The following is a 17,494-nucleotide window of genomic DNA, read 5'->3' as shown; positions in this document are numbered from 1 at the left end:
CAAGAGTATTTTACATATCCATAGCTGAAGTTAGAAATACTGGGAATTAAAAGCAGCAAAAATGCAGAAAATGCTGCAAAATCTGTGCAAATCATTATACATGGGAGAAAAATTAGCTATCACAAAGATGAGCACTAGGAATATCTTGATTTCGTCAAACGGACTTACTGTCCTTTACGAAGTGTGTGGTCCATATGGGCGAGAGGAGGACGGCCGTGTCTCCAGCCTTCTGCTGAAGAAGGGATACCTGGCCTTTCGCTGTTTTTAATCATAGGCGAGCTTTGCACTGCGCCGGGTGCATCACGGAGGGAGGGACTGGGAGATGAGCTGGGATCCTGCACGTCGGGCGGCCGCGCCAGACACCAGACTGCCCCGGCGGCTGCTTAAGAGGTTTGTGGGATTCATGAAGTTTGCAGGATCAGAGGGCTATATCTGCTCCCACATGCCAGAGCTATACGAGAGGATCATAAAATCGGGATAATAAAATGCAGACAGTCTAAGAAGATAATAATTCCATCCTTTCCTGAAGTCTTTTTGCAGATTTTGGCTGTGAGTGCAACTCTGTTTTCTGACTACTAATGGTAACAAATTACATTTAGATAGCGTTTCTCATTATCACAAAGGAGTCCCAAGTGATTTACAAGCTGGTTTGTACATTATGAATAATTGTTTCACCCACTCATCAAACGCGGCAACGTTTCAGCAGCTCCGAATGATATTATATAGTATAACAACTCAGGGCAGTAAGTAATATTAGAAATAGTAGGTGACAGTAAGGGGGTGATTTAAGGACAAAGGCAAGATGCAATTCAAATGTAAAAATGATTTGGACAGTATTCTAACATTTACGACAGTTTTTATGAGGATAGCAATGGGTTTCTTAATAATGACAAATACTGAGTGTCTCAATTTTATTTGTCTTCAAAGCCTGGAGATTTGAACTAAGAATTATTATCACTTATGAGTGAGTTTTTGAGCCTTTTCTTACCAACATAGAGAAACTGGTTTCAATGAATTCTACTTCAGTGACATGAGCATGGAATCAAATTAGGATTGTTATTATTATCATTGTTATTACATACTTGGTTTTTTAGTAACCCATTATTAGGGCTTCATGAAGGTCGAACCCTTCAGGTCTTCATTCTCACGCCATTTGTTTTGATTGCTTTTGGAAACAGAAACAAATTTCTTTCTTTCTCATATAAAGAGCCCATGGGAAATAAGCGTATCATGTGTCCCTCATGCCATGCGAAGGTCACTTTTGAACGAAGGTGACTGATTTATTTAATGCTGTAGTGGGTGTCAGCTTTGGTAAATATTTAAACATAGCGCTATCCAAACCAACCAATAAAACATCATTTTTGGGATATGTTCCAATCTCATGCCATATAATGTTGACGAATTACTCATTAAAGCTGATTATGATAAACTATTCTTAACATTTAACTGTTCTCAACATTTGATACTAAAGCTTTCCCTTCCCCCCCACCCAAGAAACTGGAGAAGAGAAATAAAAGAGAATTCTGAAAATTTCTGGTTATTGGTCAATTGCCTAAACCTTTTAGGGAATGCATTCATCCTTGCATGTGAAGGAAGGGGAAGGCAGAGATTTAAAACGGCACAAAAATAGGTTTCCACGTTAAAATCACACTGTAACACGGTGGTTGCTGCACTGCCTGCCTGACTACCTGAGAGGTTGAATTATCATCTGCTTCTCTGTTTTCCTCATTTGCTGCTTTTTTTCCTCCCAATTAATCAAAATTAAGTAGAGCAATGTAATAGACTGCTTTCTAAACAGCAAATGAAGCGTCATTGGAATGTAAATCTTTCTCTGCAATGTTTAGTATCACTTAAAATTTCAACAGCAAAAGTGAAAATAATAATTTAATTCTTCTCATTTGTTTAGATAATATAGAAATGTTTGGCTTTGATTTTATTATCGTGATTTATTTTGACTCACAGAAAATGGTCAAATGCTATAGTGCATTTAATATTTGATTTGATAAAGCTTGAAATTTACTAGAGATATATTTTTTCCCATGATCTGCAGTTTTTGGTCCTGTAAACACTTTTTGAAATGTTTGCTCCTGGTGAAATTTTAAAATGTAGGTTTTGTGGCAGTTGAGACCTTTTCATTTTTATCCCAGAAATTCCGTTGCCCGCTCGGCCTGCTATCTCCTCTTTTTCAGTATATTTAGAAGTTGAGGGTGTGTGTAGAAGCTACTCTTTAGTTTGCTCCCGAGCAGCCCAGGGTCATTAAAAGCAGAGGGAGCTGAGCGGTGTCGCTGCTGGCAGCGCGTGGCGGGCGCTCCCGCGGGGGCCTCCGCGCCTCCTGCTCGCCGCCCTGCTCTGCCTGTTTTGCGCTGCAGTCACAGCCACGTCACGGGAGAGCCAGCGGCAGTTCCTGCCCTTGCAGGACGATCCTCCCGTTACTCACAACTAGATATGAAAAGATATCTGAGCTGAGTCCCTTCAGCTCTCTTGCAGTAAATCCTGCGGTACTTCAGTGTTTGCGTTCGGCTCTAAGAGAAGATGGTAACGCCCTGTAGAGTCGGGCTCCTTACAAATACGTTTTTAAGTTGGTAACAAGCTTATATATAAAGAAGTCCTTAAGAACTGAATTTTTTGTAGGCTGTACCTTTAATTTTGGAAATTTCTTAAGCTCCTGGTTTGGTTTTCTGAAAATGCCTTATACAACCTTGACCCTCGACTTAAACTTCCTGCTGACGTGACTGTATAAACTGGTGTCCTCACAGCTCGTTCTGTCCCAACGTCCTTCTAAGCCCAGGAAGAAGACGGACAGCGTTAAGTTGATTGTTGGGTTCTAGCGGACCTTCAAGCAGACATACACTATCGTATGCTGTGCTTCAGGACCTCTCCAAGTAGAAAGCATCCTGACCCCTTATTTTGCTCTTCTCAGTCTACCTCCCCGTGAATTTTGCAGAACTTGGCTCGCTCCCTGGGCGCAGGCATTCTCGCCGGCAGCCCTGTTTGGCTATGCTGCCCTTACTGAACACGCACAGCGAGCCTGTATAGATGTCGTATGAGCAGTAGGTTCAGCAGTGCCCGCGACAGGATCGCGTTCATCCTTCCTGCAAACGCTCTGCAGAATCCGCCTGCCCTAAATTTGGGAGCCAAGGGCCTTTGCAGAGGGAGTCGCACGGTGTGCGCCAAGGGCACCGGGCGCAGGGCTGCCCGCCGCGCCGCGCTCCTGCTCACGGTGGGACAGCCCGTGCTGCAGGGCTGCCTGAGCTCTGCTCCGTCGGAAACGCATGGACAGCGTTCCTCCGCAAAAGACCAATTTAGAAAACAAAAAGTTGTGTTTTTTGATAAGGGTGAAACCTTCTTGGAAGACATGTTAAAACAAAGAACCCAATGAAAAATCTTTTGCTGCGGATTTGCATTTTATTACCATTAGTGGAATTTTACATAAGAACATTTCTTTACCTTGCATTTTTTGAGTGGACTGTGAAACCACCAGTAAGGACGTGGGGAACCAGCTGTACGAGCGTTTCATTGCCATTCTTAGTGAATTTCCGTACAAGTGGATATATTGCTCTTGAGCATAGACTGTATGGTTTTAAAAGGACAAGCAGAAACGTTAATGGACAGAAGTGCTGTAGCTTGGACCTGGTGTTCATAAAATATTAATTCGACATAATATGCCTCTAAGATATTTCTTCATCTGAGCAATATGGTTCTTTAGAAGCAACTAGGGTTTGTGTATGAGGTGCTAGAAAGTCCATTTTACCTCTGATTACTGTTCAGCTTTTGGTAAAGGCGCTTTGGACACGTTCCTGGGATTGCTCGCGACGGTGCCGAGCCTCCGAGTGAAGTCGCCCCTTTTGTACCTCAGTACTACGTATTCGAAATCAGACTCCAACGTAAAATGAAGATGTAAAATTTGCATGGGCCACAAACAAATTCGGAGCCACGTGTTAACGTGCATCTCAGACCATGCGGCTGGCCGCGCAGCCCAGGCGGAGGGGTTTGGCAGGCGCAGCAGGCTTTCTCCCTCCGCGCGCGCTGAGGGGTGAGCGTGCAGAGAAGGACATCTTCTGGTAGAGAAAACACAAGCAGAGATTGGTCCAATGACTTTTTTTTCCTGCGCAAAACGGGAATTGGCTTCATATCAAGGGAAATCCCCTACCGTACGGATATCTGGTTAACCTGATCCCCGGCTCACAGACCCCGGGGATCTTTCTCCGACTGCGGGGCCCCCAAGCCGGCGTGCGGGCCGCTGGCGGCGGTGCGGCTCCGGCCCGCGGGCGAGCCCTGGGGTGCCGCTGAGCACGGTGCCGGCCCCGTGGCCCCCGCCGCTGCACAGCGCAGGGAGGGCGCCCCGGCCCGGGCACGTCCGCCTGCAGCCGACGGAAACCTGAAGGCATCTTCAGAGCTTTCGAAGTCCGTACCTTCAGTGGACAGCTTCTGTTTCCAGCCTGGTCAGACGTCTTTGAAATCCTTCCTGCTTCGGCTGAGCAGGCCCCAGTTCTCGCTTCGCTTCGGTTTGTGCCTCCGCGCGTTCTGCTGCGCGCCGGTTCTGCCGAGTCCCCCTGCGGGGAGCGGAGATGCACGGCCCTGCGCCGCTCGGGGGCAAACCGCTGGCAGAAAGAGAAGCCGGCAGAGCAGTCACGTAGCGTTGTACCGCCGTGGTTTTTTTCCAGAATTTACAAACGGGAAATTGCTTCCCAATCACTCCAAATATTCAACTGGAAAGCCGGGGTTGTAGCGCATCAGCGCTGTGACCTAGTAGCAGTTTGGTTTTCGTTGAGCAAGGACGCTGCAGGCTCGGGCCGTGCCGTGGGCGGCAGCGCTCTGCCGCGGGGCGCGCAGGCCCCGTGCCCGGACCGAGCCTGCCGTACCCTTCTGCCAAGGTCCGTGCGTCGCGCTCTCGCGATTTCGGCGTACTGGCGCTGCCCTCCGCGCAGGGGTGAGGCCCGCCGTCGGGAGCACAGTCCCGTCCGAGCAGGTCCCGAGGAGACCTGGTCCCCGCTGCCCCGGAGGGGCTCGGCGCACAAGCATCGCTCTCTCTCGACTGAGGCTTCGTGAAAACCGTATAGCACCCAAATGTAAGCTCCGGCTTAAACCATAGTCACTTAGCACAAAATTGAATTCTTCAAAGTTCACCCTTTCAAATTGTAATACTACTGTACTGCAGCTTGGTAAGACTGGAGAAAGCAGCAGTCTAGTCCTGGTTGCTTTCCCCATGTTCGTTCTACGGGCAGGTTCCACATGTTGTCCTAAGCGGGAAAGTATTCGTTGGAAAGTGTCTCGGGACAAAGAGCTCGGGTGGTTATAAAGCCCTTCTCATCCTGAACCCCTGTAAACACTTCAGTTGTGAGTTCAGTTCATCTTTCATCCTTGCTTAACATCTTGTGCCTTATGCGTTTCTTCTGTGCCGGTACCGCGCGCACGTTTATTCGTTACTCCCTTTCAACTTCTGCCTGACCTTTACGGTTGCTGTGCGGGGTGGGTGAGAGACTGGAGCTGCTGAAGTGAACGCGAGCTGTGCAATTGATTTAAGCTGGGCGAGGAGCTCGCCCTGTCAGCTAGTTAATGCTAAATCTGCTCTAGCAGATCAGCTGGAGCGTGTTTGCAAAATAAGCATGTTTTTAAGTCTTACCAAAGGACTTAAAACGTGTCATTATGCATATATATCCTAGTCATAATTACTGAATTTCGCAAATTTTAGTGATCTGAATGGATGATCTCTAAGACTCAGTAGATAGGAGAATAATTAGCACCTACCATTTTTCATGAGCATCCTATCATATTGCATAGTTTATGTAATTTTAAAGAATTACATGTCCTACACTGCACTCATTTACAACTTTCATTGTAAACAGTTGTTCACAGCTTTTTATTACAACAATAAGTGTGTGCTATCTTAGTTAATATATGGCTTGTATTGATTTATTGTTTAATCCTATTTTGCAAATGTATGAATTGTGCAGTTAGTTCAGTTGTATTGTTGTAAGACATTGCAGCATTTTCTACTAAATTTTATTTAATCTCCCTGTTATAAACCCTAGATGAAAGAAAACCTCAATCAATTAGAAAATAAGCAAGGCATGTACTTAAGAGGAAATCACATAAGAATTGTCTTTCAACATGAAAATAATAAATAGAAAATAATCAAACATGAGATTCTAATTCTGACATCTAGGTGATGAAAACTGACATTGAAATTTTAGCTTCGCTATTTGAAAAAAAATAAAATTTGCTCCAAGTATATTTTTCATGTAAAGATTAATTTAAAAATTACTTTCTTCCCTGCCTGCAATTACCGGAACACTTTACAAGTACCTTCCAGGTATTTCTGAGCCTGCTTTGCATGTTTATACTGGTAGCTTCAAACCACCAGCTATTTCTTCAGTATCACAAGTAGGCAATACTTTAAAAAATACAGATTGTTTTTCCACCAAAAATAGTAATACCAGATTCCGTGGAATAGGAAAATGTTCTCCTTTATGTAAACTAGGGTAATATAAATAATAGAAAACAATTCTCCTTTTAAACTGTTGTTAATTATTGCTTCATTACTACAGTAGAAATTCTGGGTCATTCCAATTAAGTATGTGGTGCGATATCAGCTTAAAAATCATCGTTCACTTTCGTTTCTTTTTTTTTCTTTCTTTTCATCTTTCTGTAATTCTATTTTATAGATATCACACTAAAACAAAGTGTTTTTTCTTAATCAAAGATCAGAGTTTCGTCTGTGCGGGGGGCTCCTTCGGATAATCCAGGTAGCATCTGCAGAACACGTAGGTCTTCTGTAGTGTGTGCAAGACCTTTCTCTCGTGATATGCTCATCATAAGAATCTGCTGGTGTCCTTGGTTGAATCTAAGGTCGCTCGTTCTTCTTAGTCTCTCTGATAATATGTCGGGTCCACAGGTACGTGCCTGATTTTACAGCTGCATTTGTGTCACCGCAGTCTGCGCACAGCGATGTCGTCAGGGCCCTGCGGCGACTTGCTGCCGTGTACCAGGTGTCGGACGCGTCCCCCCTTGCACCTTTTTCCTGGCTGCCCCCCGGCCCCCTCTGCAACTCCACGGTTGTTGCTGTCTCCCAGGAGATGTCCGCTGCGGGGCTGCTGCTCCAGCTCTGCTCAGGGGCAGTCTGGAGGGGCGCAGGTGGTCCTTCCCGGCTGCCAACCTCTGCTCGCTTTCCAGGGCACAGTGCTTCATGCGGTGAGAGGTTTTACAAATGCATTGCCTAGACAAAATCCAAGGAATGTAACTTTGCTTCTCACTAATACATGTTTGTCTGGCTTCACTGTCAGCGCTGCCTTCCCAAGGGATGCCAGCTGAACCCATATCAGAACCACTTTTCAAATCCATGTCCTTTTGCTACACCCTTGACATGCTTCTCTTCAGACTTCATAATGAACTGCCTGAATCCGCTTCTTCCACTGAACTCTAGAGACGATCTTATCAACATGATTAGTGCTGAGTTTCTGATCACATTCAAAGCGTTCTGCGTTTGTCAGAGTTGCAGCTTTTCCTTGCTCTCACGTGAACTTCCCTTAATGTGTGCTCTCTGCTTTTGTATTAACTTTTATCTTAGTCATTCAAGGACCATCTTGGTTTCTGTCCCTCTTTTCTTCCGTTCCCTGCTGGCATCACGTGCTTTCATTTCTCCTGCTTTAAACAAGACTTTCTTGTCCACTGCTACAATTGTTTTCAGCTGTCAAATATGTCTTCTCCTGTGCAAAGTCTTCATTCTCCTATGGTAGATGTTCCCCCAACTATCTCAAGTTCAATATAATGAAAACTGATCTTGCGTACCTCTTGTCTGATTTTGCTTTCTCCCTTCTCCATTTCGCTGGGTAATTTCACTGGCTTTCCCATCATCCAGGCTCGAAACTCGTTGTCATATTTGTTTATTCTTTATTCCTTCTCACAGGGCTGTGTCACCACATCCTGCTCTTTCGTTATTATAATGTTAGAATGCATCCTGCTCGCCCCTTTTACCAAAATCCCTATGTACGTCCCTGTCACTTCTCACTTTATCCTCCTCCTTTTTCACCACCTCATTTCTCACCTCTCTCAACTCAGTTCCATCTAAAATGTTGCTGCTAAATCTTCTTTCCGTGCTGCTTGTGTCATGTCATTTCCTATTGAAATACCTTCTCTGCCTGCCTCCTTTGTTAAATGTAATATTTTCTTCCACAGTAATGCACGTACTCTCCTATCCATCATACAACTTTACGCTATATCTTTCCTCATCTCTTTTTTACACTTCCAGTTGCTCTTCTTGCAGATTCCTGCTTTCATCTCTGCACTCCCTGAGTCTGGAAAATTCTCCATCTTCTACCATGTCACACTCCAAATCTTTCCTTAAAAATGCCGCAAAATTCCTGATGATTGTTCTCAAAAAGAAACAAAAGCACCCGCATTCCTTTCCGATCAGGCCTTCCAGGCTTTAGCAAAATTGGAAGAGTATTTGTCCAATTAGATGTGTCCCCTGAGGCAGGGAAAATTCTACGTTTTGTGTAACGCTGCCTACAGAAAACCACTGGGTATAGGAATAGGGCTCAGCTAACATGCTCTAGTCCCAGAGCTTCCCGCTTGGGATTTCTTCTTTTTTTTCCATATATTTAAGGCTCAGTTGTGGCTTTGTAGTAGATCATCAGACAGGGCTAGGGGAAAAGGAGCTCACTGAGATATAAACACAAATAATAAAATCAGACAGAAAGGTACTATCGTAGACAGTGTTACACCGCGAACCTTCGTGACGTTGTAACGCAATGCCGTGGCCTTCCAGCGGGTGCACTGCGCCTGGCTAAAACGGGTGAAGTAGCGGCGGGGCGGGACGCTGGGGAGCAAACATCACTGCACCGGAGAAGTTCTCTCCTCTTAATAAAAATCAAACAGACTGTACTTGTTTCAGCAGTAGTCTCACCTGCAGTGTAAACGCTATTATAAAATACCGTGCGTTAAAAATGACGTGTAGGTGGCGTGCGTCTTTTGAGATAGTGGAGGGGGGAGTCCAGCGTGGCAGCAGGTGCTCCCGGCTGACGGCACGTTGCCCTCGGCCCGCTGCCGGCGCTGCCCAGCCCGGCCGACCGCTCCGCGGCCTGCCTGACCAGCTCGTCGCCGCCCCGAAGACGGGGTCGGCCGGGCTGCTGCAGCGGGCGTCTTCTCCCCCGGCCGCGCCGTGCCTGCTGCTTTGCTGCTGTGAAAGCGCGCTGAGGAAAAGACCTGGGGAGAGCTGGGGTCTGCAGCCCAGCGTCGGGGTGAAGAGCTCGACTTAAAGCAGTTGGGCACCCTGGGGAAGGGCAGCGACGGGGCCGCGCAGCCCTGGCGCTTCCCCTGAGGAACGCGGAGGGGGCGCTTCGCCTGGGGCCCCAGGTGTTCCACTGGGTGAGTCTAAGTTAGGGTGGAGGTAAGGCCTCCCTTCCCCATGCTCGGAAAGCAGCTCGGCTCCACAGCAACGTCCCGCTACGCCGGTAAGCTTTACTGCGCTGCGCCGCTCGCGCCTGCCTGAGCTTAACTGGCAACGTAATCCAGCGCTTGGGAAGGAGACAGCCGACTACAGCTGGGGTGTCGGTCCCCCACGAAATAATTGCGCACGTGCTTCTGGACTCCGGGAACAAGTACAAGCTGGAATATGCTGCCAGCCAGAGACTAAGTTCTTATTCACGTCAGTCAGGCAGGTTTTGGGGTAGCAGATCTTGTCAGACCACGGAGCTGTCTTCATTGCGTTGGAGAGCCAGGTGAAGAAACCCTTCTCTGCCAGCTGCCCGTGGGGAGATTTGATGTGGGAGAGCTGAGCATTTCATGCAGCTCAGCTGTGCGGCAGGGGTGTTAACACGGTGCCCCGCTCCCAGCTGTGCCTTGTTCCTGCACAGCTGGGAAGGGCTGTCCCCCCATGGCATGACCCGGCCCTACGTGAGCTGCTGGGGCCTGCGGTGGCCCCTTGCTCCACCGATCCCTGCCGGGCAGGGCCCACGGCAGCGCGGCGTTCCCGGAGCGTTCCTGTGGCAGCGCCCCCCGGCCGCGCTGCCCTCCTCGCTCAGCGCCACGGCCTTCTGCTCTGCCGGCCCCAGCCGCTACGGAGGTGCGGCTCCCTCGGCGAGAGCCGGATGGCGTTCAGCGTCCCAGCGGAGCCCTCACCGCGCGCCGGAGGTGTCCCGTCAGCGTTCCCTTGGGAGGTAACGTCTGGGAGCAAGCTCGGCTCTCCACCCTGGCTGTGGAGCGCCACGAGCTGCAGCAAGCTGTAGCCGCTAAACCCTGCCGGCCACTGGTGATGTTTAGGGTTTACTGGTCTTAGCAGAGCTGCCATCGAATATAAGAAAGCGTGTAATTAAATGAGGCAAGCAGGTCCCTTCCGCAGCAAGCATGCGTCCGGTGGGCGTCCGTCTCCCCGGATTCCCAGGAAATGCTGCTCTTCTGCTCCTTTGAGGTGCAAGACAGTTTTTATTTGCATAATATGTAATATTACAATATATAAAATACATGTGTATAGAGCTAATATATAGTGTGCATTTATGTATATATACACAATATAGAATATATAGTATATAATTTAATAATAAACACTTTAGAGAAATTAAGAAAAGGTTCTTGTAATACTGCTCACGAGACAGGGGTGTGTGATGGGGACCAGCAGGGACCTCCAGATAGTTATGTTATTCTAGTATTATAAACAGGTGATATTTTTAACAACAAAGTGGGTCAGTGTAGCAAGCCATTCCTGTCCCCTTTCAGTGCTGTTCCCTCCTGCCCTCCACCCAGCGACCACTGTGGTAGCTGAAAGGATAACATGGATAATAGTACGGATGATGATAACAGCCCAGGAAAAGAGGAAATACAGCTGAGATAAAGTCGTGGCTTTGCCTCTGTACACAGCGTTGGTGAGGCTAGGCTCTTGCTAGGCTATTATGCCTTGTTCCAGTGTTCACATTCGGGATGATTCAGATAATCCTCAAAAGAGAGAAGCAAATATTATCTAGGAAGTCCTACAAAAATTAAGCTTGTGATGTTCAAATCATCTAAAGAGAAAGATGAAGAGGTGATTTATCATGTTGTACAGCTCCTTAGTCATAGAAAAGGTCCTTGATGGTAAGAGGAATGCTCAGTCTTGCAGACAAAAACATAATAAGATCTGATTTCTGAAAGTTGAATTTAGTGAAATGCAATTTTGAAATAAGATGCTGTTTCCCAGCAGCGAGGGGGTGTTTAATCGCTGGAAGCGCTTACCAGATGCGGTAGTGTAAGCATCACCTGGAATTTCCACGATAAGATGAGACAGCTTTCTGAAACCGGGGCTTTCGTCAAGCCCCTGGGAGAACCCCCCTGGCCTGCGAGCACCAGCGCTCGGCTGCCGGATCCCCGCGGCCCCCTGGCCGCGTCTCCCGCGGACCTGTTCACACTGTTGAATTTCGTTCGTATGCAACTTGATGCTGCTTAACCGCATCTCACATCTTTGGGAAAGGATTTCCAAAATGTTTGCCAATAGAAAATATGGTTTCATCAAACTTAAAATATCTGACAAAATCCTATAGATTTGGGTTTTTTGAACAAAATGGGCAAAACCTCTCACAGTAAAGTCAAGGCAGAACACTGCTTGTTCATTCTGAGATGAGCTTTATTTCTACTTTATTGTTATACCTTTCCATTTTATACCCAGCTGAGGTTTCAAACCTAGTTGGGATTTTTCAATATTTTTACTTCATGTCAGATATTTACATGTGAAGATCTCCTCTAATGATGAGTGAAATACAAATTCAGCTCGTTTTTCTTATTCCTTCTCCTATTAACGTTTTATCCAGAATTGTCAAAGAGGCCAACAGAAAAGTTACTGCACCATTTTTTTCAGCAGGGATGCGGGGGGAATGCAAGTTTCCTCCTCTGGCGATCGTTGCCTGCTCGGTGACCTGGAGAGGAAATTTTGGGGGGGGGGAGAGCAAAGAAAGGGCGAAGGTAACGGCTCTCCCGCCGTGGAGCGGGGAGGAGAGGAGCGGCCGGCGGGAGGCTGAGCGCGAAGGAAAACGCTGCCCGTTGCCGTTAGACGGGGGCGCCTGGAAAGGAGCGGCGGGAGGCCGGGGCGGAGGAGCGAAGGGAGCTCCGGGGGAGCGGGCCGCGCGGTGAGGGCCAACGCGGCCGGAGGGGCAGCGGAGCGGGCGGCGTGCACCCCTGTCCGGTGGTTAATCCGTGGGAGCTGAGCGAAACGCGCCTCTTCCCGTGCTAGGTGCCTGGCGATGGCAGGGTTGTCGCTGCGTTTTCTGTTTGGGGAGCTGGCTTACGTTCGTATACATAATCCAACTTCTCCGCTGGCGTTCGTTCCCCTGTGCCGCCGCAGTCCTGGCTCTGGGGCGGTTTGTGCCGGAGACGTGCTTGAGGATTAGAGCGTGCTGAGAGCCTTTCGTTCCCACTGAAATTAGTGTTAACGTATTTCCAGTCTGTTTTTATCGGTCAATCTGTTTAAACCCGTGTGCCTAACAGTGAATGGATTCATTGGTCAGGTGTTGCATCCCGCCGTTTTCTTGCGGTGGGCGGAGGCAAGAGTGGTCCGAGTCTGCCCTGGCCACAGCCTGGCTAGCAGGAGACCTCCTCCAAACCACCTCAGCTGGCGCCTGCCGCCCCGGGGCCGGCTGACAGCCCCGCGGCTCCTCGAGGGGCGCCGACAAGCTGTTGGCCAATAAGCGCTAGCAACCCTCTCTTCGTCCACTTTCAGCAGTGCAGAACCTCAAGCAAGAAGCTTTATTGCTGTTGAAAATACTACTCTAATGGTTATTTAACCTGGAAGCTATTCCCACAGCGCCAAAGAGGTGTTATGTCGGTTAACTATGTATTTACTTGTGAGAACTCTTGAGTTTTTTTGATTCCTTCACTTAACTTCCTATAAATATGTTTTTTTCTTGAATGGTAAAGGCATGCATGGCTCAGATTTAGAAAGGTTTTCGTAAAATATTATGAGCTGAGTAAAGCCACTACGTTTAGCCGCATTACTCGTGATGTTCTGCTGTCAAATGGATTTGCACATCGTAGATAGTATGATCCTCACCAGCAGTCTTTAGGAAGCCTGGTTTATTTTCATACTGTGTACACAGAATTAAGAATTCCTCTCAATTCTTTGTTCGCTGCCGTATTGTGACGTTAGTGATATTTCCCTTGGGCTGGGGAGGGGGACAGGAGGGAGCTGTACCGACAAGCTGGTTTCCGGGCACAGGGCAGGCTGAGGAAGGGTGATGATATCCCAGCTGCCGTGCAGCAGGTACGTAGGTCACAGCTGTCCGGGTTCCCTTGAGCGTAGTGGAGGCTTCTGCAGAATGAATTTGCGTGATGGACTCATTGCAGGGATCTACATAGAAATCTGACAAAGTATCCTTTTACGTGGAAATAATCCTCCTGTATTTTTGAAATCTTGAAAATGCTCGGTAATGAATGCGTGCTTTTTCAGGTCATTGAGCGTGCTCGGGAAACCGTGGGCTGTTGCCTTTGAGAGTTAGATTCTGGCAAATTGGAAAGCGCATTTCTATTTCGGTGGAAACGCGGAAACCTATTTGAACTTCAAAGGAGAGTAATACTGAACTTCCAATTTATAGGAAATGGGAAGGGTTCAGCCTTCTCTAGGCTTTTGTTTTCCCTAAAGACGATGTTTCTCTGCTAATTAAAAATACGCTACACAAACTTTTAATTTTCTTTGCTCACGAACGCATAGCCACAAGCAAGAACTGAGAATTTCCAGCTTCTTTGAAGTCTGTCTGACCCCAGCTCGTTCTCGTGAGGGAAGTACTCGCAGTCACTGGACCGGTGAAAGGCCTGGGGAGAGATCCAACCAGCGCAGAGCCAGTCCGTGCGTGGTCCCCAAAGAGGCAACGCACCCCGACGGACAGGAAGGAAAGGCTCAGGCTCCGCGAGCTGGTAGTGAGGTATAGTCCGCCTCCTCCAGGCAGAGGGGACTACAAATGTGGGTGTTCAGCCGCTGGCTCGGGGGTAGGAGCCAGACACTGGGGACAGTGGCACTGTGCCCCGTCCGGGGGGCGGGAGAGCTCCCGCCGGCTGGGCCCGCTCCAGGCCTCCTCCTACTGCTTAAATTGGTGGAACCCAAAGAGAAGATCTAAATAGCTGCTCATTTAAGACTGTTTTAAGTCTAAGGCAGGACTGAAATTCTCAAGCCAGCACAAATTTCTACTGTAGCTGCTGCTTAAACTGGCAGCCAGGGCTAACAGCTCCTACGGCGGCTTTGGCTCTCGTTTGTCCGCGTAATACCTAGCACCCAATTTTCCGTGGTTGATGAGAGAACTGATCACAAACTGAAATGCTGCGGTCTTAAATGCAGTGTATCTGCAGAAGCATGTTTTATATAATATGTTAAATTAAGCTTCTTACAGTGTCCGTTTTATAATACATTTTATAATATTTGCAGTGATGCTATCTCTGAATTTGTATGGAAGAATTTGAAACGATTCAACAGACGCATTTGGATGCCGTGCAACCTTTTTAATAAACAGAAGACAAAACATGAAAATTAATTCTAGGTAGCTATTTCAGAAGTTGCTGCAGCCATAACGCCTCAGGATAGGCATCTGACCACATCTGCATTCATGCAGAGCACTCTGACGTTTCTGAGCTTTATTTACTTGTATTTTATTCTGCGTGCACGGTGTCAGTTTGGGTTGGTTATGACCACATGAGAAGGTCAAAAAACATGTGAGTGGTAGAAAAAGGCTGCAATGGAAATTGGATATTCATGGGGAAGGCTCTGGAAAAGCACTTTGTGGATTCTTTGCACTTGGGATGTATGGCAAAAAAGGTTGCCATCGGCAGAGATGACGTAGTTCATGTATTCCTTTGCATAAGTCATACAAGCGTCCGCATTTAGCAAAAAAATATTTACCAAATATTTTTCACATCAATGATAAGCAGTAAAACTAAGGGTACATAGCTAGAGAGTGAGAATATGTTGTCATCTGACAATGGATTGCTCTTAAGTTTTAAATGATCACAGATAAAATCTTCTTTTGAGATAACTCCGGTGTAGTGTATATTGTTGAACCAGGACTGCATGCTTATTCTGGAGTTTTGCAGGTAGTGCGATAGCAAGTGAAGTATAGTTTTTCAAAGATGTGAGTGATTCTGTACGCTGCATCTGTGCCCCGATTCAGTAAATTGTCTACCCGCTTGCTATCCTGGAATTTTGCAGAAGACTTCAAAATTGATTTGTTTGCTTTTGCATCTTGTACCAGCTCTTTTGGCAAATAAGCTGGGCATGGCTATTTCTATCCTTTCTAGTTCTCTACAAATTTCATTGATATATTTGACCAGAATCACCTGATACATGTCTTTAAATTTAGAACAATGCTGTTGACTAAAACCCTAGAAGTAATGATATTATTTAATTTGTTGATAATTAATTGTATCCAGTATACAACTGGAGACTCGGGAAATAAATATACCCCACATCAGCCTGCAGACATGCTATATAGTTAACTATGTTTGTAGTCCTGTGGCGGCTTTTCAGATGAGAGCTCAATGTTGAGGTCACCACTGCCAGCAGTCCCTGGACGACCTCCTTGCCTCCGCGTTATGCAGGGGAGGGGAAGATCAGGCTCGGTCGTGGCCTGGTCCATAACGGGGATGAGCCGTTTCTCCTGCGGTGCCGGCACCAGTGATATGGTGGGGTGGGCCACGTCTTTTGTTTCTTTCCAGCTTTGCTTTGCTCTCCCTGTGATGAAGGGGGTCCACAGACTCCTCGTGGCTTCCTCCCAGGCAGGGTTTGGCTTCTCCAGTCAGATTGCTCTCCTGTTGGATTATAATCACATTGCAGCAGTGTAAACTCTGCAGAAAAAGCTTTCTGTAGAGTGTCTGCCTGGTGCAGCATTCAGTGCGCGCAGAAAACCCGTTCCCTGTAAAGGACAGCTGCAGCGCCGTTCAGACAACGTACAAGCGAACGACTGTGGCAGAGGCGTGTACAGTATTTACCTAGTCATACAACCACCTTCTTAGCTCCAGCTGCTGCAGTTGCTGACCTGACGTTACAATATACAGATGTACGACAGCCCGTTTTCCCATTTTTTTGCCCCTTCACTCTTGATGAAACCTAGAGTTTAAATCTGTCAAAGACAACTTGCATTCCTTGTCACTGGGGTTTGTAATTCCTGAAAAAGCACTGAAAAAAGCTCTGTACTTTTTAATGTACATTGAAGAGATATTAATAAAATATTCCAGGAGATGGATTGGTCACTCAGATTGCTGCAAAGCTCTGTGGGTTCAGATGATGGGTTTTAGGCTATGCAGTGACAAACTGGAGCAGAGCAGCGAGGCACCACTGTGGCGTTCAGGGGCATAAAGTTCCAGGAAGCTGGAAGATCAGAAACAGGGTGGTTTTGGTTTTTTTCCCCCACTGGTATGCTTTTACTTTGCAGAATGATTTTATTTTCAAGTGGTTGTTACAAAAGATTCTGTAACACCCCCACGTAGCATCTGTACCTTTTACACACTTGCTACTTATAATGTAGAGACAAAAGAAAAGTGCTTTTGAAAAATACCAAGAGGGTATGCTCCTGTTACTGCTTTTATTTAATTTGTATATCGAACATAATAATCAAATATGTAATGAAACACTGAAACTTGAAGATTCATTCTGAAATCCAAAATTCCTGCCTTTATTCCTGGAAGCGTTGGGTTCTTGCCTCCTTATGTAATAGTACATAACATAGGTGCCCTACCCTTAAGGGAAGGCTTTACTATTTTCTGCTCTTTTCCATCCACTTGGGACTGTGTTGTCTTATGCCTTGATGGTGTCTGTTACCCAGCCGAAGTCTTATTATTTTCTAAATATAATGAGAAATGGAATTTAGTGAAGAATTTTGCTGATGACACAAAAGAAAGAAAAGTCCAGCTATTTTTCACTTGGCTGTCTTGACAAGAAATACAAAGTGATAGAGATGAATGTATTTTAGTCTTCAGCGTGAACAGCTATGACTCTCTAAGTACATACGGAGTAGATGGAATGGGCATCCATCCATCCAAAGTACAGGAAAATTTAAATTTAATCTTCATTTCAAACTATTATGAGCAAGCTCAAGCTTCTCTTAAGCAAAAGCATCATTAGCAGTTTGCTGGGCACTAAAAAGCAATACCATAAAATGGAGGAGATTGCTGCTGTCTTTCTCCTTTAGAATCCGTGGGCTGTTCCTGCAGTCGTAGTGGAAATAGCTGTGGTCACGTCTACACGAGGAGAATGTCCCTTTTTTGCTCCTTTGCATAGTTTCATTTAAACAACTACTTTTTTTTTTTTTTTATAATGACAGTATGTGTGTCAAAACTCACCTCAGATAGCTGTGGTTTGGTGGAGTTGAACGGCTTCAACAGCTTTCCATTACAAGTTTCTCATTGTTTCATTTCAGTTTCTCCGAAGATATTTCGTATTTCAAATGACCTCGTTGTGAACGAAGGAAGCAACGTTACTCTCGTGTGCTTGGCCACAGGGAAGCCAGAGCCTTCCATTTCGTGGAGACATATCTCTCCATCTGGTAAGCGC

The 17,494-nt window shown here is 46.6% G+C and overlaps 1 protein-coding gene across 1 annotated transcript in view; it reads left to right on the top strand.

Annotated features, from left to right (window-relative positions):
- NEGR1 (neuronal growth regulator 1) overlaps positions 1–17,494 on the top strand; it is a 342,730-nt gene that overhangs the window by 207,059 nt on the left and 118,177 nt on the right. The window contains exon 3 of the mRNA XM_068953556.1: positions 17,361–17,486. Coding sequence (XP_068809657.1) covers positions 17,361–17,486 — 126 coding nt within the window. The remainder of the gene's footprint in view (positions 1–17,360; positions 17,487–17,494) is intronic.

Source organism: Struthio camelus, chromosome 8, assembly GCF_040807025.1.
Source record: "Struthio camelus isolate bStrCam1 chromosome 8, bStrCam1.hap1, whole genome shotgun sequence".
NCBI lineage: Eukaryota > Metazoa > Chordata > Aves > Struthioniformes > Struthionidae > Struthio > Struthio camelus.
The sequence above is the reverse complement of the archived record's forward strand: the minus strand, read 5'-3'. Positions and strand labels throughout refer to the sequence as shown.